Source organism: Cyprinodon tularosa, unplaced genomic scaffold (assembly GCF_016077235.1).
Source record: "Cyprinodon tularosa strain WSP-4 unplaced genomic scaffold, ASM1607723v1 ctg165, whole genome shotgun sequence".
Classification (NCBI taxonomy): Eukaryota; Metazoa; Chordata; class Actinopteri; order Cyprinodontiformes; family Cyprinodontidae; genus Cyprinodon; species Cyprinodon tularosa.
Window position 1 is genome coordinate 541,466 of NW_024038483.1, and position 23,775 is coordinate 565,240.

The window sequence follows — 23,775 nt, forward strand, 5'->3', positions numbered from 1 at the left end:
AAACTCACACGGTGTCTTGGAAATCATAAAAGCTGTTTATCTGCTACTTTTTCAATGCAATCTTGATGATGATCTCTAGATGTTGTGATGCTGGATTCCTATTAAGTAAAAGGTTTTCTGTTAAAATCTTTACAGCTTGTTATTTGTCTTCCAGTCTGATTTCTGCATCATTGACCAAACGCTCCAGTGTAAACTGAACATTATAGAAAATCAGTTGTCTGTTAAAACGCTGCATGTTAGCATAAATAAATAAAATATATTTGGTAAACAAAGATTTATTTACGTGTCCATTTATTGATCAAAGCGAGTTAAATGAATCCAATAACTTTATTATCTTCAAAAGCCTCTTATTCAGTCCAGGTTTTAAGGAAATGTACAATACTAAATGAGCGAAGTTCCTCTTGAGGGACTGAATAATGGGTTTTATTGAAATGTATATCTATAAATGTTCAATAAAAATCCTTAAAATAGCTGAATCCATTATATAATATGTATTTAAAAACAATTTACCCTCCTGATTCATTTAGATATGAATTGAATTTCTACTTGAAGTTTCTGACTTTTTATCCTTTCAAAAATGAAAATTTTAAGTTTTTTGTTTGGCTTCAAAGCATCTCAAAGTATGAGTTGACTGAGCATATTTATGAACGTAACAGAAAAAAAAAAAAAAGTTTTTAAGCAAATATTTCCTCCAAGATTTATTATACACTCTTGTTTTTGAAGAAACAACCAAACTTGGGGACCTATTTTCCCCCAGAAATGCAAACAGATTATGTGAATATATTCTCCACAGGAAGATTTATTGAACACATCCTTTAGTTAAACTTCAGACCTTTATTTAAGTTCACAGTTTAGTTTTAGAACTGAAGTCTGGCATTGTTTAGAAAACTAGATTATAATAGAAATGTTCTTCAATAAATCATTTCAGATAAACCTACAGAAAACTGAAAAAAGACAATATATTTTAAAAAGTTTAAATAATTTACATAAACTCTTAAAAATTTTATTGTATGCAGATTAAAACAAATGCATAAATAGTTAATTCATGTCACTAAAAAACATAAAAGACACTTTATAAATTACAGGTGTATATTTCTGCCTGTGGCCTAATTCAAAGGAATAAAGCAATGATTAGTTATTTCATTATAGTAAAAACTTTCGCTGGTCCTTCATGTTACTGTGGGACCTCAGAGTTCTGCAAACCCACCCATGATGCCAGTGGCTTAAATATTTGTGTTGGGTGTGTTCAGTCCCTCAGAACGCTGAGAGGTCGCTTAGAGAAGGTAGAGGGTAGTTAATGATCATCCTGGTGGGGTTGATAAGCTCCTGTGGAGCAGCTTGCACACAGAAGATGCAGTAAGTTAGTACACCCAGCTCAGCCATCATGGTAGCAGCTCTTGCCTTTATTTGAGCTCTTTTTTAAAAATAGAGACAATCTGCATGATTATTGAGGTGTTAGAGCTCCATTTAAAGTCTACATGCATGTTCTCAACCAGAAACTTGAAGCTGGCTATAATCTCATTTGATGGTGATGAACACCTCTGTGAATGCAGAGGTGTTGATGATCAAGGTGTTATCCTTCCATCATCCAGGTGGAGTCGTCCCTGCACTGTTTGTATTTCCAGTAGAGGTGAATCCAGCCACGGTGGTTTCATTGGCAAATTGGACAGCCATGTTAATGTGGTTGCTTAATCAGTCAATCAGAAACTTCAAATCTCTTTCAAATACTGTAGAGCAGCCAACATTGCATGACTGAATAAAAACAAAGAAAAGCACAAGATGAGATGATAAAAGCAATAACAATCAAATAAACCAACTGATAGGTGAAAAGGGTGTACAACAGGGGGCTAAGTACACAACCCTGTGGAGTGCCAATGTTGTGGCTTAAAGTCTGACCCTTCAAAGAACAGTCTCTGATCCAGTAGCAGCAGGTCATAAAAAAGCTAATGTGTCCAATAGATTTGCTGATGTTGCAATCTAATTTCAGAGACTTTTAAATGTTTTAGTTTGAAAGTGTAACTAACAGCATTACAGTGTTATGGAATATATGGATCTTGATATGGAATTCATATATATAGACACACAATACATTAGTTAAGTCACAACGAGTTAGTTTTGGTTGAATAAAGGTTTAAAAGTTCCTTTTTGTTCCACTTGGCCTGTCTGTTTGTACGTACGAGGAGGAAACGAGTTGAGCCACTATTTGCTTTATCAAACATTAGAAAGACCTGCCCAACGACACACTTTAACGAGCTTACACTCAGAGGGCAGACTGGGTTAGTTTCCAACAACACTGAAGAGAGGAGAGTTAAAATATGCAGCCCTGATGCTAGGAAGCCCAACAGGAGATCAGACAGGTGAAGGCCATCATGTCCATCAGTGTGGATCTGAGGAGGATCTCCAACCTGCCGGGACGTTCTGACAGAAAGGTTGAACTCTCCTTCAGAGGTAATCGTCTTTCTGTCTTCATGATGCTTAATATATAACTGTTTAGATTTGGTTCCATTTCACTACATTTCAGCATTATACACAAATAAGTTTGATCCCAGTCTCATGGCTGAATTACACAGTGATTATTTCTGGGTTTTATTGTTCCCCTATTTAAAAAAAGAGAAAATTATATACAAATCTCAGTTTTAATCACATACATGCTTTTAATATATTTTAATTTAACATTACTATACTATGATGTAAATGGTTATTTTAATTTAAAATGGTCCACTGATTTCAGGCCTTTATTTTAGTTAATAGCTTTGTTTGAATCCCATTGACCAGATAATAAACAGAGGGGCTAAAAACTATTGTTGCTGTTGTAACCAGTTCAATCTATCCATCCTCCAGGTTTTACCCATAAAACCAGAGCCCTGCAATGTGAGAATATCGCCATCTTCAATGAGGTCGGTATGCATGCTAAAGCTGCTGAGTCAAGAACCTTATTTCTAGATCAACTCTTGGTAGACCAAACCTACTGCTCTGGTTGTATCTCTACAGACACCTAACAGCTCTATCTGTGTTTAAAATCGTTGTCCTGCTGGATGGTCTACTCCAATTAGAAGTCTTTTGCAGCTAATTAAAAGTGTTCCTTTAAGCTGGACCTGTGTTTAACTTAATCCAGCTTCACATCAACTCCGGACAGCTTCCCTGCTCTTGCAGAAGAAAATCCAGCATAAATACAGGTGCTGGTCATAAAATTAGAATATCATGAAAAAGTAGATTGATTTCAGTAATTCCATTTAAAAAGTGAAACTTGTATATTATATTCATACATTACATACAAACTCATATATTTCAGATGTTTATTTTGTTTAATTTTGATGATTACAAATGACAACAAATGAAAATCTCAAATTCATCATATCAGAAAATTAGAATATTACTGAAGACCAATAAAAACAAAGGATTTATAGAAATGTTGGCCAACTGAAAAGTATGAACATGAAAAGTATGAGCATGTACAGCACTCAGTATTTAGTTGGGCCTCCTTTGGCCTGTATTACTGCAGCAATGCGGCGTGGCATGGAGTCGATCAGTCTGTGGCACTGCTCAGGTGTTATGATAGCCCAGGTTGCTCTAATAGTGGCTTTTAGCTCTTCTGAATTGTTGGGTCTGGTGTATTGCATCTTCTTCTTCACAATACCCCATAGATTTTCTATGGGGTTAAGGTCAGGAGAGTTTGCTGGCCAATTAAGAACAGGGATACCATGGTCCTTCAACCAGGTACTGGTAGCTTTGGCACTGTGTGCAGGTGCCAAGTCCTGTTGGAAAATGAAATCTGCATCTCCAAAAAGTTGGTCAGCTGCAGGAAGCATGAAGTGCTCTAAAACTTCCTGGTATGTGGCTGCGTTGACCCTGGACCTCAGAAAACACAATGGACCAACACCAGCAGATGACATGGCACCCCAAACCATCACTGACTGTGGAAACTTTACACTGGACTTCAAGCAACGTGGATGAAGTGCCTCTCTTCTTTTCCTCCAGACTCTGGGACCTTGATTTCCAAAGGAAATGCAAAATTTACTTTCATCAGAGAACATGACTTTGGACCACTCACCAGCAGTCCAGTCCTGTTTCTCTTTAGCCCAGGCAAGACGCTTCTGACGCTGCCTGTGGTTCAAGAGTGGCTTGACACAAGGAATGCGACAGCAGAAACCCATGTCTTTCATACGTCTGTGTGTGGTGGTTCTTGAAGCACTCACTCCAGCTGCAGTCCACTCTTTGTGAATCTCCCCCACATTTTTGAAGGGGTTTTGTTTCACAATCCTCTCCAGGGTGCGGTTATCTCTCTTGCTTGTACACTTTTTTCGACCACATCTTTTCCTTCCCTTCGCCTCTCTATTAATGTGCTTGGACACTGAGCTCTGTGAACAGCCAGCCTCTTTAGCGATGACCTTTTGTGTCTTGCCCTCCTTGTGCAAGGTGTCGATGGTCGTCTTTTGGACAACTGTCAAGTCAGCAGTCTTCCCCATGATTGTGTAGCCTATAGAACTAGACTGAAAGACCATTTAAAGGCTTTTGCAGGTGGTTTGAGTTAATTAGCTGATTAGAGTGTGGCACCAGGGGCCATCAATTTTGAACCTTTTCACAATATTCTAATTTTCAGATTTTCATTTGTTGTCATTTGTAATCATCAAAATTAAACAAAATAAACATCTGAAATATATGAGTTTGTATGTAATGTATGAATATAATATACAAGTTTCACTTTTTAAATGGAATTACTGAAATCAATCTACTTTTTCATGATATTCTAATTTTATGACCAGCACCTGTACCAATCCCCGTCCGCCGGTAGGGATGGTGGGGTTATTTGTGTGTGCAGGAATATTTTTTCTCCACACAGAGCATCTTACATGGAGCACAATAGCTAGGGTTGCTGAACATCACTTGAAAAGAGGAACTGTCCAATTTCTAGAAACAAAAATAAATGTCTTATTAAATTCAGGTTTACCTGAAAACCATTTTATACACAAATAGAAGCCAAACAAGACATTACATTAGTAGCATGGAAGACAATGCTGGGCCAACAAGTCTTACTTAATATTAACCCAGATTTTTATCTCACCTTCTTCTGCATGGTTGCTTTTTTTCCTTCATGGTAGCAAATTCCATTTTGAGTTCTTATAGGTTTTTCTCCAACAATGGCTTTCTTATTGTCTTGAAATCCATAAAAATAATAATAATAATTAAAAAAAAAAGAACAGAGGCTTGGATCTCTGCAGCTCCTCCTGAGATGGTATGGACCACATATAAATCACATTTAAATTCTGAGGTTTGTTTTTTTGACATAAAAAAGTGGTCAAAAGTTTGAAGATGAGTAAAGGATTTTATAATGAGCTGTAGTTACTCTGTTTAGATAAAATAGGGTCTTTCCAAATACGTGTTTATGGGTATTTGCCAAACTGTGTCCAAGTTCACATTTGAACACATTACATCACTGTACCAAATTCTTACCGGTAATTATTCATTTAGCTGTATGTATGTATGTATGTATGTATGTATGTATGTATGTATGTATGTATGTATGTATGTATGTATGTATGTATGTGTATATATATATATATATATATATATATGCAGTGTATACATTTTTATGGGGGTCACTACAGATATATAAATATATAACCCTCCTGAAGTGCGCAGGTAAAAACTCAAATACAATCATACCTACCTTTAACATTTTTGATAACATGGTTCAACAATCATTTTCAGAATGAATACAGAATAAAATAAACATCTATTCTCTACAGAGAAATAATTCTAGACTTTTTTATGATATCCTTTGACTTGCAAAGTACACAGAAAATATTTTTTTTTCCATGATAGAGAGTCTTGTAGAAGAGAAATCCACATGGTGGGGATATAAATGTCCCATTGTGTTTATAAGTGGTCAGGATGTTTTAGTTCATAAATCTATTTATGTGTTTTCTGTTTCTGGGTTTGCTGTAAGACGAGTTTGATCCATGATTCCTCCTCAGCTCTGCACCTACTCCTTTTACCATTACCATCCTGTCTGAATTTTTATTTTTATTTTTTAAACAAAATCATATTTGCAGACATAGTCTCTGGCCAAAGAAACACAAATAAACCTCCGGGTTACTACAACAATTTATTTATTTAGCAAATTTTACAATTTAATGATGTTATTCAGAGAAGGACATGAGTCTGATTGTCTGGTTTCTTAAAAACAAACATTTAAACTTTATGACCTGAGGCAATATTTGTTGAACTGCGGCCGCTGCCCATTTCTTTCTCCCGTCTCCTGTTTGTTGATATGAAGACAGCTTACAGTAAGTCATGTAGCCTCTGTGTGACGTGATTAGATGTGAGGAATGGATCCTAAGTAATATTTCTTTGCTACTGAGTCAAGTGTTTGTTCTTTAGGTGGTACCAGGTTTGTGTTTGTGTGCGCGTCTTCCTCTCACACATGGAAGTTAATGATTGTTCTGGAAGTTGTCCAAAGTAAAGAAAAAAGAAGTTTTTCTTTCTCATTCAGATCTGACATTTTCTGTTTTTAAATTTCTGTTTGTTTGGTTTTTTTTTAAGAAAAACATACAAGCATATATTTTTATCTTGTTTTACTGGAAAGAAGGACTCCGAGCTAAATTCACCAAGAGTCTGGAGTAAGACAAAATCCAGTTCTTACTAAAATAGCAAAGAGTTTTTACCTAAGTGGAACGGTTGAGTGTAAGTCCTAAATGGTTTTTGCACACACAAAAACAGACATCTTCAAAGGAACTTAGCATTAAACTCTCAACTCTGTCACAATTCTGGTTCTGTTATGTTTCCTTTTGATTTTTCAGTTTTACTTTGCTCCACGTTCTCTGGTTTTAGCGGTTTAATTCTTATTTTATTATGTTTTCTGGTTATTTTTGAGTCTTCAGGTTTTTATTTGTTGCCCTCTGCTGCCCTCTTGTGTCCTCCTTTTTTCCTAGCTCCTTTCCTGTCTGCTCTGATTACACCTGCTCCCAATCTGCTCATTAGTCCTCTCTTTGTTCAGTCTCCCATAAATACACTCCTTATGCAGTTCCTCAGTGCTGGTTCCTCGTCAAACTTCAACCCCTTCCGTCTTTCCGTGTTTTACCACGTCATGATTGTTTTCCCCTGGTGGTTCCTGGTTGTTTAACTTTTTTCTTGTTGGATTTTTGGATTCCTGCCTCAGTTGTTTATTACCTCACATTAAATCTACAAAAAACTCACCTCTGCCTCCCTGCCTCTGCATTTGGGTCCACAAACCTCCACCTAATCCTGACAGTCTCAGTCTGTCCAGCTCTAATGACTGTTTGTCTTTAAAGGTGAAATATATCATAGAGAGTTAAAAATACCAGCCTCTTGTGACCCCCTAACTTTGCCTGAAGTTACTTCAGTCTTATAGAAGGTACAGCGATGTTTCTAAATCATCTAATGAAATAAGCTGCAGCAAAAGATAACTCCAGCTCTGCAGTGGCCTACATCTACAGGCCAGAGCTTCATCTGACAGAAAGTCTGTGGGTTCAGCTGAAGAGAGCTTCTTTGAAAATTAGATCTCCTCACAGTCAGAGTCAGATATATTTGAGGAGCTCTTGTAAGGCAGATTAAGCAAATATTGCATACAAAGCTGTGGTTTGCTTTTAGATGGTCAAAGATATGCATAACTTCCAAGAATGACAAAAAATTGTACATATTCCAACACAGGCTGTTCCACCTTATTTTATTTTATTTATTTTTTTTGCCGTTTATGTCTAAATAATATATTTGTTTTTTTTTTTGTTTGATGTGAACAACTTGTGTACAGAAAAAAAAATGCCACATCAAAGCAAAAAAACTGTCCTAAAATAAAATGCTATGATTTGATTTTCAAACATGAACACAGAAAAAAAAAAAAAAAAAAAAACAATAAACACAGATTGAGTAGATGTGTTTCTAATTTCTGTACAGTGTGAGAACTAGAACCTGAAATAAACAATAACATTTATATAATGATTGACACCTGATCAACATCAATATGGAATTTATCTGATAAAAAGTTCTACAATATATTTTTTCTGAAATCCTATCCAGTACCACATAAATTAATAATATTCTAGGAGATGTAGGCAGAGAAGAGGATTTAGCCTCTGGTTTAAGGTTACAATTTTCCCCTGGTGTGATACAACTAAAAAATGATCAAGAGTCTTATATATGAACATATATGAAAGGTTTAAATCTTTCTCAGATTTTACAAACAAGTATGGCTCAAGAGTTTCTAATTTCAACATATGCTATTTTATTTGCTGTGATTGCTAAAGATCCTACTTATAGATCCTACTTAATATAACTAACATATTGTAGTTTATCTATTTAACCTTTGCTTGACTTTGCAGTGATAAAAATCCAGGCTTGGAGAAAAACATCCTTAATCATCTTTGTTGACTTTAGATCTTGGCAATTTTGAAAGAAGTGCTTGTTGATAAATGGGATTATTTCACTTTTGGTGGTTGACCTCCTGACTTTTTCTCCATCTCTCCTGTAATGTATAGTTTTAGTTTGGAGGTTGAAGCTGTGGCGCAGTTAGATAGAACCAGGGATTTATTAACCCGTTCAAATCTTTTCCAAAAGCTTTAATCAGTGTAATTCTTTGCATGCAGCATTTCCGTTGGCCTCATTATGGCAAAGAGATCACAGAGGAACTGTTTTCTGTCAGCGTTTACAACTGCAGCAAATTCTTTTCCAACAGGTAAAAACACTCAAACACAAACATACACATAAATTAGCATTTATTGACAAGGGATGTTGGTTCTCCTTACTTAACGCACTGATTACTGATACAATATCAACCTGATTAAAAAAGAATCTATGAAGAAATTTTAACAATAAATAGGCTACAAACATTGAACTGTTGATATTGCATTATATGGGAGGATTTGTTTTAAATGATGATGACTTATTTGTTTGCAGACTGCTCGGTCAGCTAGTTATCAGTCTCCAGCATGTCGTTACCTCTGGCAGGTTGACGCTTCGGGAGCGTCTGACCGATGCCAGCTATACCCTGACTGATGTGAGAAAACCATTAACATTCCCTTTAAGGGTCTTGGGTTTGGTAGCAGCTGCTTCATTAATCTCTACTGTATGTCTGTAGATTATTATAGAGCTGGAGATTCGCTTCCACCCATTGGAGGGAGCTGTTGGACACTGGGATGGAAACAACTTCCTGGAAGTTGAAGACAGTGATGAGTAAGATCATCTTAACACTTTTAACTTAGAAACAAACAATAAGTACAGTTATAAGAAAAATACGTGCACCTTTGCAGATTTCTTCAGTTGTTTTTTAATTGTTGAGTTTTATATCAGACAAAGATAAACTCAACAAAATTGAAAAAGCTAATTTTTAGACCCTTTTATTTATATAAAGCTTTGAAGCAACCTGGACTTTTGTTGAAAAAGTCCACAAATAAGAAAAATATGTAACAGTGATAAATCCTGTCACATCCTATCATAAATAATCCTGGAATAAATGTTTGATTGTCATAAAAACACCCAGAACATTCTGTTAATATCTATCTTTGTTGTTCAAAAAGATAAAGATATTGAGAAAATAAAGGATCCATGAGAGACTTCTATGGGGAAAACCCTCCTGACCAGAAAAGATCACAAAGCGCAGAAACTGTTGTTGCACAATAACTAAATAATAGATATCTGGAAGCGCTCCTCCTGCACAATGTTTGGTTTAGCTTTCACAAACACTAAAAGAAAAAGATTGCCTCTCTGGGTGTCTGGAAAGAGATATTTATGAGAGTTCACATGAAGCCACACTGCAAGGCAGCAGGATGGTTTTAATCTTTCTTTTATAGATTTTCTATTCATTCACAGGTCAGCACTGGTCATCAGGAATGATGGATTCGATGATATTGAGAGGTGAGACTTTACAGAAGCCGCACATTCATTTATTTCTTCGTTGTTGCAGCAACAAGCCATTTTTTTTTTCTTTCAGTTTGCTTAAGTTCAGCAGCCAGAATATAGAGTATCCCATTACAGCTATGGTACTATACTAAAGTATTCAGATCACCTAAAATATTTTTACTTTTTGTGATGCTTTTATTCACCAGACCGACCCCCAAAAACAGATAATTAAAATAAAAAGTAAAATGGATAAAAAATAATAAGTGTGCCATTAATTTGTTTTGAGCTTCCTCCTGCTCTTATGCCATCAATAATATAAGTAATTAAATTCAGTCTGCTTTCATGACTTTATTAGAGAGAATTGATTAACATTAACTTTTAATTCTATTGTTGAAGAACATGCATGTTTTAGATGTTACCAGCTTCAATAAGCTGCTTTAAACAGCTGAATTTTCTCTGCTGCTTGTCATCAGGTTTGCAGAGGCCTCCTAGTAAACAGTTTATTCGATGCAGGTTTTTTAGGCCAAGAAAAACATCTAAAACATGTCAGACGCTGGACCTTAAAGACTGAGTTGGACACTGCCAGATTAGATCAAAGCGTGTTTATGTGATATAAATGTGGCAACTGAAAAAGTGCCACACTTTTCTTTGTTTTTGTGTAATTCCTTTTCTTATTTCACTTCACAAATATTGATAACTGCTTTGCTTAAAGTGGCAGCATGTTGGATCATGTTGCAATTTATTTGCACAAGATAGGTTACAAAAAAAGTTAAATTTCCCTTAAGGTTTGTCAACAAAAGATGAAAGAGAGCACATACAGCCAGTAAGAGTAAAAGCTGAGCCTGTAGGGAAACAGGACTAAACACTGAAAAACACACCCACCTCTTTTATTTATATCTGAATGTTAATAAAGTTTTTTGAATTGAATTTAAAGTTGTGTTTTGTGGTGGTTCTATTACATGAAATCCCACTGAGATGGAATACAGTCTGAAATTAGAAGGGCACGAGACATAAAAAATATTCAAGAAAGACTGGAAAATGTCTTGGGCCAGTGTGTAACAGTGTCAAACACTTTTTCTTCTGTTTAAGTTCTTCCCTCTTTCAATCTTCACAGCTATTATAACCTATGCAGATATTTTCACTTTTTGTTGTATTGATAACAGTTTTTCTGATTCAGGATTAAACAGATAAAGCTGACAATTTCCAGCATTGACTTTACATTTTAAACACTGCTCATAACAGTTGTGCATTTCTGCTTTTACTGCATTCTGTAGCAAAGTCACTGACTAAAAGTGAATCTTCCTTTTTTCATTTCTTTAGAGGTTCCTTGTTGGCTCGCACCAATCAAATGGAGAGAGATGCTCGTCGTCTCGGTCAGAGCCTAATTCGGACAGGGGATGAAGACGAGGATGATGAAGATTATGATTATGATGATGACCTTGTGGAGATGGAGATCTCTGATATCATATTCACATCTCTCCTAAGGTCGGTTGGTGCTCCTTTCTGTCTCTAACCCCTCAGAGGACAAACGCACTGATTTTCTCTGTGTTTGCAGCCGTTGGAGACCGCTGTCTAGAACTACTGTTGCAGCGATGCCCAGAGTCCAGAGCTTTCAGGTGGGTTCAGTTGCTTTATAACTCCCTATACAGCCAACATAAGGTTAACCCAATATACAATATTCATAACGTTCTCTCAGGCTCTCCCAAAGTTTATGGAGTTAAACTCCTCGACTGTTTGTTTGACTGTTTGTGGATCTAGGTGAATGTGAACATCCTAGAGGCTCAGAAGCTCGTCGGCGTAAATATTAATCCTGCAGTTTTTATCAGTGTTGGAGGTCAGAAAAAACACACAGCAACACAGAAATCCACCAACTGCCCATTCTACAATGAGGTAAGTCACTGAGAGTTCAGCAGAAAACTGAACTTCTGGTGTAGAAATCTGTTTGCATAGTAATGCGTGGAAAAAAGGAGAGTGATGCTTCATAGAGAGCTTTGTATAGTGATATATCTATTCATTGTTCTGTATTCAAATGACTATTTTTTCCATTTATTGATTCTTCTGAATTTATCATATTTGCAGTTCTAATGATATATTTATGTTTGTGTGCAGATTTTATACTTTAAACTTTTGTTTAAAAATCTCACTCCAGGTTAATTCAGTTAAGCAGAGAGACTGCAACGCTACAGCATATCGTACTGAGCAGTGCCCCTCTTTAGCTCTTTTTGCTTTAGCCCAGCCGCAGGTTTTCCAGAGGATTCGGGTCACTCACTGATATTGCCACGTGTTTTAGACCAAGGAGAAAGCTGAGTTTTTTTAATTAACCACAGCTTTTGGATAATTATCCTGCTGAAAGATCTGAAGTGAAAATCTCCTTGCATCAACTTTCTAAAAGGTGTATGATGTAACTCTCCTTAACAATTTTTAAAGGTAATTGAGAAAGAAAAGGTCCACTGCATCAAGGATTCCCCATTATACCTAACTTTGGATATTAGGTGTTTTCAGTATGTCGACATGTGCAAAGATTGAGCAAACTAAAGTTTTTTCTTGTTTTCTTAATTTCCCGTTTTCTAGAATTTCCAGTTTGAGTTTCAGGAGGCTCAACAAATCTTCCTTGACAAAGTCATAGAGATAAAGGTTCCTATTTTATTTATCTATTTATTATACTTTTAAGATGCAGAATGGCCATCGCGATTGCTTGGTTTATCTCCTGTCAGGTGTTCCACAGACGGACTCTGGCCTTCCTGATGTCACACATTGGGACCTTTAAGATTGATATCTCCACTGTTTACAGTCAGCCAGGTAGAGTACAGCTAACAGCTCTTAACAAATAACTCCACCTCAGACCGTATGTAATCCTCTGCAGTGATGATTCATCATCCCTCTGCTTCTCCAGACCATCGTTTCTACCAGAAGTGGGCTCCTCTCACTGACCCAACAGACACCCGGTCAGGAGTGAAGGGGTATGTCCAGGCCAGCCTTAGTGTGCTGATGAAGGGAGACCCTCATCGTATGTCCGGTTTTCCATCCAACACCTCGTCTGGAAGCAGTGAAGACATTGAAAAGTCAGCAAAAAACAGTGTTTATTACTTTATTAAGATTAGAAAATGCAAAAGAGATTTTGTTGTTCGCAATGGTGTATTCATTGTTTAGCAGTCACAACTTTACAGGCACCAGAATATTAGTTCTTTCTCTGTCCATCTTGGTCAGTACTGGTCACTATCACTCCTTTTTTTAATTTCAGTGTTTAGTCCTTTTTTAATAATCCCTCAGGATTATGTTCCAGGCCGTTTTCTTTTCTTTGTCAATCTGCTGCCTCTATCATCAATCATTATGTTACTTTTCAGTTGAAAAATGAAAAAGAATTACGACACATTTTACTATAATAACTGATAGTTATATTCAGTAACTCAGGGAAGATACTTTGATGTCTAATGCTATGTTCAGACCACACGCGATTAAAACAGCAAAAACAGCTGGTTTATCACTCCTCTGAAACAGTTTATTAACGCCTAATTTAACTTAAAATGTCAAAATATGTTCACTTTTATTATTCTGGTACCTACTGTTTGGATTAAGCCGCCTTTCAGCCGCCACTAATATTAGTGAAAAACCCAGAAGAGGCGACCGTGAAAGAGGCTGCCATTGAAGGGGATTTCCAGTGCCAGAGCACTGGAAATTGTAATTTAGGATTGTAATTTTGATGAACTGACTACACAGATGATGTTTTGAGGTGGACTTTCTCACTTGAAAACATATCAAAACTACTTTTTACCCACGAATAACAGCAAATGTAGCGAAGCCACTCTCTGCCATTGAACACAGGAGCAGCAGAAGCATCAGACGCATCTGGACACACTTTACTGGACGCGCCTTAGGAGCAAACAACAAACATGCTCTTGAGGTGCATCAGACCTTAATGTGGACAGGCATCAAAAAGGAAGCAGCAGATGCTTTTTTGATGCTCACATTGCATTAGATGTGAATGTATTAGAAGCAAAATCATTAATGTAATATTATAAAATAGGCAGTTATTTCTGAATGTCTATGTCTTGTTTTTCAAAGACCAAATAAATTTTAAAAAAGTAATCAATCTTCTCTGTCAAAAATGAGCCTGGTTAATATGAATTCATTTATTATTATTTTTCTGGATGTGGTTTTATAAAGACATCTGTTGCTTCCTCGCGGCATGCCGTCTGAGCGTCCGTGGGCTCGGTTTCGTGTCCGAATCTACAGAGCCGAGGGTCTGCCAACCATGGAAGCAGGACTGATGGCCAAAATGTCTGTCAGTGACAGAGCGGTCTTCATTGACCCCTACGTACAGGTGACCTTCGCTGGACAGCAGGTAAACAAATAGAAAATACAAATGTAGTAATATCTCTTGTTTGACTTTATAAGACAAAGCAGCTTTAACCATGAATAACACTTTAGGCTTTTGATGGGTTACATTGTTTTAGCTCCGTTTTGAATATTTATCTTTCGGTTTCTTCATTTTAGGGTGAAACGTCAGTTGCCAGTGCCACCAGCTACCCTGTATGGAATGAAGAGATCTCCTTTATTGAGCAGTTTCCTCCTCTGGCTCAGCGAATCAAAATCCAACTCCTTGATGATGCCAAGATGGGAGACACAGCTTTGGCAACTCACTTCCTGGACCTTCAGCAAATATCTGACCCCACCAGAAACGGTATGAAGCTGGAAGAGTGCTCAAAGCATCTCTCAACCTTTACACACTGAGAAGACCATGAAAAGTTGAAAACTCCAACAAAGCCATATTAGTGTATGCGTATTTATCCATGGAAAATGTGTCTGCTGTTTTCCATTTTCCTGATAACTTTGGTTCATTGTGGTGTAACTTTTGTTAAATGATTTCTCAAACCCTGATTCATCTGTTAACATTTTTCCTTTTCTTACTCATGCTCCTTTTTCTCCACAGTAAACTGTTATATATTAAAGCAGGACTGCTGTTTTACAGTAAATAATACATTTCTTCATCCGAACTGCAGTTTGAAACACATCTTCCTTTACTTTCTACTCCCTGCTGCTACTCAGCTCCTCCATGCAGTACCAAGGATCCAGTTATGTTGCCACCTGATAGTAAATAATCCTAATCATTACCTCTGAAGCTTTGTGCCTGCTGACTGCTGAAACATTTTAGGATCTATCATGGTGCATAATGGGGAGGGGGAACATCTAATGCTTATTTTTACTATTATGATCGATACCTAGTCTTTTGTAAAAGTTATATTGCATTTTAAAGATATGTGTGTATGCATGATATAACAAAGTACGGAAGAGAAATAAGGGCCAATGGAAAAACAAAAAAAGAGCTACATGATTTTGAATTAGATTTTGAATCAATAGTTTAAAAGTCAGAGTTTTGAGAATTCTGACTGTAATCTCAGAATTCTGACTTTTTTCCACAGAGTTCTGACTTTCTTCAAAAAAATTCTGATTTTAATCTCAGAATTCTGAGATTAAAGTCAGAATTTTGACTTTTTTCCCATATTAAACTCATTAAAATGAAAAATCAGTTAACTGTTTTATTTCCTAAACCTCTTCCATAACATAGAAACAACAAAAAAAGAAAGGCGATTGTTATAATGTCATGTTCATTAACATTTTAACACCCCTGTTTTTTTCTAACTTCCCCATGCAGGGTTTAACCCAACCTTTGGTCCAAACTGGGTTAATCTTTATGGCTCTTCTCAAAACTCCACCCTGGGAGACATCCATCAGGTAAATCAAATCAAATTTAATCAAAGTTTATTTATATTGCACTTTACAGCAACACCAGGAGGACCAAAGTGTGTCACAGAAAGACATTGCAAAAATAAAAGTAAAGTACATTTAGATGAACTAACCATTTACTGCAAATGTAAATGGTTTATCTTACTTAATTAAAGTGAAACCACCAACTCCATAGTCTTATTTTTACATAATAGCGTATTTCAGAAATAACTAAAAAACAATGGCTCCATCTTTAAAAATGAGCTAAGTTTTCATGAAGGTATTTTAGGGCATATGTGTAATGAAAAGCCTACTTTTCTTCAGCTATCTTATGAAGGAAAACAGGAAGAAGGTTTAAGTTTGATTAATTTTTCAGGCCTTGAATGAGGGTTTGGGTGAAGGAATCTTCTATCGAGGTCGACTCCTCCTGGCCCTCTCCATGGATGTTTATTCCTCTCCCTCTGCAATCCCCACAGATACTGGCTCTATTGCAGCCGGGAAGGTAGTTCTCACAAGACAGTGTGATAATAAATAAATGCCTTATTAACTGTAACTTTATTGTTTGGACTCTTTAAGGTGAAAGGGGCACTGGGTAAGTTTGGAAGAAAGCAGAAAAAACGGAGCAAGAAGGAAAAGAAGGAAGGTTAGATTAAATAAGATATTTGACAGTTGTATATTCAATGATGATAATGTACCTTGGCTACAAACTAATTTAGCTATTGCTTTAACACTGTTATTTTCATCTTCATTGGCTAAAAAGGAGCAAATCAGAAAAAAAAAATATATATATATATTTTGTACTTTTTGCTGCCAAAGCCGCTTCAGCTACAATCGAATTAGCTGATGAGTCTGAAGAGGCGGGAGTTGAGGTACCAGAGTCTGTGACTGTGGAGGTTAAGGAGATCCATCCTCTGCCTGAGGTCAGTATGGTTTAGAAAGGTAGCCGTACCATCATTATTATCAGGGTTGAATCAGTCAAATATTGTTAATAGATATTTGATATTAGATAATAAAAACACATCATTAAATATTTGAAAAATGCTTATTTGATTAAATGTTTAATGCAAAGTAGTTTCTCTCACCCATCCATTTTAATTATTTGCCTTGAAAGAGAGTAGCCGTTAAAAGACAAAGTTTATTTAAATCTACACTTTACAGAATAATTAAGATTAAAACATAAACTCTAAATTTATACAAAATTATAATTTTTTAATCTTTTTAGCTTTCATCATCTTCACTGCTAATTAAAAAAATTATATAATTTTTTTCCCCTGTCATTTTAATGTTGAGATTTTATTTAATTCTATCTGTATTCTGGATGTTCAGTAGAAATTGAGCAAATTCTGTTACTGTACAATAAATATAGTTTTTTTTCACTCAGGGTTATCTGGGGCAGAAGGAAGAGTTTCTGCTTTTTGCATCTCTGTTTGAAGTCACAATGATTGACCCGACAGTAGGAACCAAACCTCTGACCTTTGAACTCTCTATTGGTAAATGTTGTATAGTATGCTTTTTATTACCAATACATTAACCTCCTAAAGACTTCTACATATTAAAACTGATTTCTGTTAGTTAATTGCAAAACTAACAATTATTTTGGTAAGAAATAAATGTCATAACAATCTACTTTCTGTCATTTTTTTTGTCAGTTTTTGTGGTATAGATTTTAATTTTCACTGAATATGCATTTTAGACGATATTGGCCTCAAACGCCAGAAATCTGTCAATTTTTTTTTTTTCTATTCACATTTTTAATTAAGGGACAACATGAAGAATATGCATCTCCTATGTTCACAAAAGGTGGTACAGTCTTATACTCTATTCAGTTTGTCATGTAGAACTCTAAAACCCTACCCCTTTATTTGATTATCCCAACTACGGTATTTATTGTTACATTTGTTTCCTTCTTTCCTCTTCCTCAACCCCAATCTCAGAAGAATGGGGAGGAAAAAGAATGAACAAATCAACATCACATTGGTATAACTTTTCCAAAACGTGGAACAAATGGTCGAAACTCCCGATCTGTTTTTGTATTTGCAGGAAATTATGGGAAGGCAATGGGAATTGGGAAGTCAAAGAAAAGCCAGAGCAGGGAGGAGCTGAGGAGGAGCAGAGAAGATCTGATGGAGGAAACTCATGGTCTGTTGGAATCAGAGGATGAGTTGGACAGAGAGGAGATGACGAATCCTGAACCCAAGAACAGATCTGTGTCTTCTCCCATGAGACCTCAGCCCACCGAATATGACGGGTTAGTGGTTAGACATTAATTCAGCAGATGATTCCTATAGATCTGCCCAATGAAAAGATATGTTTAATTCCTTGTTCAGGAAGTGCTCTAAAAATGATTAAGCTTCATGAATCACTTATACTTTAACTTGAAAAAGGTATTTTACACAGTTGTGGTTCTCAGGTAAAGGTTATAAGAAATGTGCTGTCAATTAAGTTTTCCACTTTAGCATTTCAGAAGATATGATCCATGCATCATCATATTCAGACGTTTTCTTCAGAAAGAGAAACCTAAAGTAGACTTAATGCTGTACAGTGGCTGCTGTTCTGTATCATTAACTTTTTTAAAATCAATTTGAGAAGCACCAAGACATAAAACATGGCTTCACAACACATCTTCTCTACTCTTTACCCTCTAACCAAAGGGTCGATTTCATGGCCTAGCTGGTAAGGTGTTTAGTAGATATTTTAGAGCAACTTGTAAAACCGACCAATTTCAAAACCTATAGTAAGATATAACTGCAACTGAATCAAAAATCAGCCTGTAATACTTCTATTAATGCAGAAACTCATTTAAAACAGTAAAATACCAGTGGAAAAAAAAGAATGCATTAAAGCAGTGAAAGTATATAAGTGATGCTGCTGCTTTTTATTGTGGTTCACAGAAATAGACCAAAAAAGCTTGAATGAAATACTCAACCAATAACATTTCTGATAAGAAACTTATAAGGCATTATTGTCCATTGTCCACAATGCAACATTTGGAAATATGGAAGAACCAACCATCCACAGAGTAAGTCAGAACTATGGGTGATTTGGTGGGAGCTTAATCTAATGATCATATTTTTGGATTGAGGGAGGAATCCAAGCAAGCCAGACATTCAGTAATGCATGGAGAAAACATGCAAACTCCATTCACAAAACCAAAGGGGGACATTTGAACCCAGAACCTTGTTGCTGAATGTCTTGTTATCATATTGTTAGCTGAAATGTACAATAAGCAGCAGTCAGCACAAGCTCTAGAGAAATGTTTGCTCTTTTTTTTTTTTTTTTTTACCAAGTAAAGTATTTAAAGTATTTAGAACGTCCCATAAATGGGCGATGACTATTAAAGTTAAATCCCACTACTTTATGGAATACTGTCTGATCCTCTATGAATGTCTCTTTCCTTGTTTTCAGGTCCTTTAAGTGTATTCCACTCCAGCCCCCAACAACAAATCTAAAGCCTTGTCTGTATGTCTGGAGTCAGTTTGAAGATCACAGCTTTCGTCTCTATCAGGCCAACTGGTTAAGCAAGATGGCTGACAGGCTTGTGGGCATCTATTTAATTAAATTGTTTCTCAGAAATTGCTTCGAATAAATCCTTCATTGTTTCTGAAGCTCTTCTTCTGTCTTTTAGGAGATTGGTCTCAATAAGGTGGAAATGGACTTGCAGAGGCCGAAGAGTAAAGCAAAAGAGAGTCTGATCGAGGTGTTACTAGAGCTGGTGACTTGTTGCAAGTGAGTTTCCGATTATAATTGGGTTGATTGTTTGTTTGGACTCTTCTATTTACATCTCTTGCTCTGCAGACAGTTTAGTGCTTTTTCAGACAGGAGATCTCAGTCCCGTCCCAACAGCCTGGATAAATGCAGGAGGGAGTTTATCAAAAAGAATTTGGTCAGTCTGTTTTCAGATATGTTTCTGTTTTTAAACAAGGCCACTGCAAGTTTCTAACGGACTCTTTGACTGGTTATAGGTTCTATTAGCCAGACAGGCAGTGAGAGCCAGGCGGCGAATTACCAGAAACAAAACCAAGGAGCACTTGCAGGAAAGCCGGAAAATCCTAAAGAAGCTTCGCCAACTGGCGGTAGAGGTTAGGATACACAAAAATGTGTTAAAAACTGTAAACAATTAAAGGAATGGCGCATTATTTGACCGAGTTCTGACATCTCTGCCTCTAGCCTCAGAGCACCATCCCTGATGTTTTTCTCTGGATGCTAAATGGAAGCAAACGGTTGGCTTACGTGAGGATTCCCTCCCACTCCATCCTCTTCTCATTGGTGGAGGAGCAGAAAGGGCGGGACTGTGGCCACATCACCACTCTCTACATGAAGGTCATTATGGCAAATATGTCACTTTGAAAAAAAGTTTTAGTGTTTTGTGATGGTGTTGGTGTGTTTGAGAGTTCGCAAGTAAGTCCTAAGCATTGGTGTTAAGGCTGTGGCTGTAGAGGAACTTGTTTTTAAACTATAAATGCTACCAAACAAAATTAAATTCAGGCTGTAGAGCAATGTGGGTAACTATAGTCCTTGAGGGCTGGTATCCTGCAGCATTTAGATTTGTCCTTGATCTCTGAATCGAATGTCTGAATTTTCTATGGACAGTGGCGGCCTAGTGGTTAGGGCATAGAGCCTGGAATCCTGAGGTTCTGAGTTCAAGCCCCACTCCCATAGAAGGCCACTATGAGTCTGTGAGCAAAACACTTAACCCCACACTGCACCCCAGGCACCCCACCACGGCAGCCCACTGCTCCCTAATGGGATGGGTTAAATGCAGAGGTAAATTTACCAATGTGAGATCAATAAAGTTCAATTATTATTACTCAGTATACAGTCACTTTCTCCAGAGTGCCTTTAATAATCCAATCACTGCCCCTGGCATTTGAGGCCTGGAGTTTCCCCTCTGATTTAGAGTCTTGGTATGTTGGCTGACTGTTATCAGTAAAGAGAGGGATTTTGGAGATCTGTTCATGTTTCCATTTGGCTTGGCTCACCTCACAGAGTACAGCAGGTTAAACTGATATGCAAGATGTCAGTCGTTTTACATAAAGCTTTATGGTTTCTATCCTAAATCATTATTCTGTGTCTGCTTATTGTGGTGAAGGTTAAGTGATTTATTCTTCAATCTTATAGTCTCCAGGATGCTCACCTAGTGAAACCTTTGCAAAGCTGGAGGTGTACCTGTGGCTGGGTCTTGTAAAGTACAGTAAAGAAGTGATCAACAGCCTGCCAGAGGAGTTCATGCCTATATATGAGGAAGAGGAGGAGGAGGAGACGGAGAGACAACACCTTCCTGTGGAGGAAAGAAGAAAGTTTCCTGTCAGTCTGTCCTGCCAGGGTGAGTCCACTGATTTAAGTTAATTGAAACGTTCTTATTGATCAAAAGTCTGTTTCAAGAAAACCTTTTAAATATTTCTCTTTTCAGACTACAGGTACTTCCAGCTACGGTGTCACCTCTACCAGGGCCGTGGCCTTATGGCTGCAGATGATGATGGCCTGTCAGACCCTTTTGCAAAGGTGATCTTCTCTACACAGTGCCAGGTCACCAAGGTATGTTCTCTTGCTCTACTGCTTTCAAAGTCCAGATTGTTCCAGTGCACATTGACCTGAATTCTGTCTGTACAACTTTGCACAGGTGTGTCCAGACACACTCTCCCCTTCCTGGTGTGAGTGTTTGTTGTTTGACAGAGTTCTCCTCGAGGGAACGAAGGAGCAATTTCAACAAGACCCTCCTCTTATCATCATCGACATCTATGACCATGACGCAGTGGTAAATCTATGAATCTCTTCTTCTGAAGTTTCATTCTTTATATTTTGATCTGTTCTATACCATGGGTGTCAAATTGGTTCCAGAAAGGGCGGTGTGGCTGCAGGTTTTCTTTCCATCAAAACAATAGCACACCAGACTCAATTCAACTCTCATCAAGAGAGTCCAATCTGAGCATGATGACTCGATGATATGAATGGAGTCTGGTCTGCTATTGTTTGGTTGGAAAGAAAACTTGCAGCCACAAGGCCCTTTCTGGAATCAGTTTGACACCTGTGGGTTAAACAGGTGCTTTCCGATTAATAATGAATTTTTTTTTTTTTGGTGCAAAATTCCAATAAAGAAAAAAATGAAATGAGTTATGTTTAATAGGGTTGCATTAATTAGTTTTAAAGTCTGCAGTGATTAATGTATTAAATTTAATTAAACAAGAATGGCTCAGCAGAGTAAAGACTTGATTTCAAGCAAGTTGTGGATCCCTGTGTTTGTGCAGGGCAGTCCGAAGCCTCTGGGTCGAGCTTATGCAGAGCCTGAGTTTAAAACTGTGGAGCAGTTCTACGAAAAGCCCAAACTTCGCTTCCATAATGTCATCAGAGGGAGGGTTCCTGCTGGAATGCTGCTGGCTGCTTTTGAGCTCATTGAGCTCGACTACTCTGCTTTTGGAGAGGTGAGACCAAATAAATCACTTAGACTATGCTTGATCTTTATTTCCCCTTATATTTTGCGATGTGCATCAGTAACCACGCTGACTCTACCACCCCCTATGTGTCCCTTCATATGCACTCTGACCCCTGCTGTCAAACAAAGAGAACATCAGTTTATTCAATTGAGTGCTCTGAAACACATTGCACTTTATCTAAAAACTACATGTTACTGTTATATATTTTTATTTTTCTCCTGAATATGGTTCATATCTTCTATGGCATTTTTACATTTTTTCTAAGAGTGCTTAACATTTCATGTTTTTATTCATTTGCTGTTTGTGTACTCTAGACATTATATTTTGGGAGTCTCTTCAAAATATCATGATTTCCTAATGAAAATAAAGATTTGTTTCTTATTTATTTCAATAAATCAACTTCAAACAGCTGCCTTTGGTATTAAACTAATTAGTGAACAGATCAATCTTTAAAATCAAGGAATATAAGAGACAGATCAGATATTAGATTGTGAAGAAAGGACAATTAACAATATATCGAGCTTTGAACAGCTGCGACAGTTTTGGCAAAATCTCCTCAGCAGACCAACAGGTTTCAGCTACTGCAAATCACCCAACAAGTTGTATTTAATAAAAAGGACTTTAGCAGAAAGGAGCTTTGAAAACCCTAAAGAGCACTGACTAAAACATCATCTTAAAACAAATATGGCACCTCTGCAAAGCTACCTTGACTTGACTGTCTGCCTTAAATGCCAAGGATAGCAATGAGAGCTTTAATCAGATCTGCAGCCAAGAGGCTCTGGATAACCGTGGATCTGCAGACATCCATAGCTTAGATAGGAGAATCTGTTGACCTGAAACCATATTCTCCATGCTCCATAATCCCATCCCTTAATGAAGAGTGGAAAAAATACATTGTTGAAAGAACGCCATAGAAATTCCCTTTAACAATTCACAGCAGTGATGTTGGAGAGACAGCAAACAAATGAAAGAGATTCCTCTGGTCAGATGAGACTGAAATTGAACTATATGGCTCTCATGCAATACAAATAATGCGCTCAAGTTAGAGCTTTACTTGATGGGGTCCATTATATCTTTTACACTTAATTTGTTTTAAAACCATTTTCATATTGATTTATTGACTTTATTGATCTCACAGTGGAGAAATTTACTTGTTACATCAGCTCAAATAGTCAAAGAAGAAGAATTTGCCAAAGGATGAAAATGGAGGTTGAGGTTGATATATACAATACAGTATATACAGTGCGTCCAGCTTTTTTTAGTAGGATTCTTATACCGGGTTATTGCACAGGGTGTTTACATGGGTATTTATATAGATGGATATTTATATTTATTTTTATATATTTAGTTATTGCACTGGGTGTTAAATATAAACAGGTTATTGCACAGGTTATCAAATAGTAATTGCATATTATACATTGAACAACTTATTGCCGTTGTAGTGTCGCATTGTAGAGTCTGATGGCAGCAGGAAAGAATGTCCTGCGGTAGCGCTCCGTTTTACAGACAGGGTGTAAAAGTCTTTTACTAAAGGAGCTGCTGAGCTCCTCTACAGTCTGGTGCAGAGGGTAGAAGGTGTTGTTTATGATGGATGGGGGGGCTGGTGGTGCATACTGCCACCTCTGACTGACAGCCCTGCAGCCGCATGTACTGAGGGCGTTCAGTGAGGTAGCATGATGTCTGTCCACTCCAGCAGACATAGTTTATTATGGTCAGATTAAGATGAGTCTGAATTTATATAATTAGAACTACTGACATTAAATAA

The 23,775-nt window shown here is 37.0% G+C and overlaps 1 protein-coding gene across 1 annotated transcript in view; it reads left to right on the plus strand.

The window, feature by feature from the left end:
- Nucleotides 1–2,286: 2,286 nt before the first annotated feature.
- Nucleotides 2,287–23,775, plus strand: part of fer1l4 (fer-1 like family member 4) — a 37,240-nt gene continuing 15,751 nt past the window's right edge. Inside the window, exons 1-29 of the mRNA XM_038280814.1 lie at nt 2,287–2,448; nt 2,842–2,897; nt 8,604–8,692; nt 8,914–9,013; nt 9,095–9,189; nt 9,826–9,870; nt 11,176–11,340; nt 11,411–11,471; nt 11,614–11,745; nt 12,427–12,489; nt 12,570–12,654; nt 12,749–12,917; nt 14,020–14,197; nt 14,350–14,536; nt 15,509–15,588; nt 15,956–16,081; nt 16,156–16,222; nt 16,396–16,499; nt 16,961–17,069; nt 17,620–17,827; nt 18,985–19,117; nt 19,205–19,305; nt 19,375–19,462; nt 19,542–19,658; nt 19,747–19,899; nt 20,698–20,902; nt 20,990–21,114; nt 21,200–21,334; nt 21,825–21,998. Of these exons, the coding sequence (XP_038136742.1) occupies nt 2,370–2,448; nt 2,842–2,897; nt 8,604–8,692; nt 8,914–9,013; nt 9,095–9,189; nt 9,826–9,870; nt 11,176–11,340; nt 11,411–11,471; nt 11,614–11,745; nt 12,427–12,489; nt 12,570–12,654; nt 12,749–12,917; nt 14,020–14,197; nt 14,350–14,536; nt 15,509–15,588; nt 15,956–16,081; nt 16,156–16,222; nt 16,396–16,499; nt 16,961–17,069; nt 17,620–17,827; nt 18,985–19,117; nt 19,205–19,305; nt 19,375–19,462; nt 19,542–19,658; nt 19,747–19,899; nt 20,698–20,902; nt 20,990–21,114; nt 21,200–21,334; nt 21,825–21,998 (3,429 nt within the window). The 5' untranslated portion in view covers nt 2,287–2,369. The remainder of the gene's footprint in view (nt 2,449–2,841; nt 2,898–8,603; nt 8,693–8,913; nt 9,014–9,094; nt 9,190–9,825; nt 9,871–11,175; nt 11,341–11,410; nt 11,472–11,613; nt 11,746–12,426; nt 12,490–12,569; nt 12,655–12,748; nt 12,918–14,019; nt 14,198–14,349; nt 14,537–15,508; nt 15,589–15,955; nt 16,082–16,155; nt 16,223–16,395; nt 16,500–16,960; nt 17,070–17,619; nt 17,828–18,984; nt 19,118–19,204; nt 19,306–19,374; nt 19,463–19,541; nt 19,659–19,746; nt 19,900–20,697; nt 20,903–20,989; nt 21,115–21,199; nt 21,335–21,824; nt 21,999–23,775) is intronic.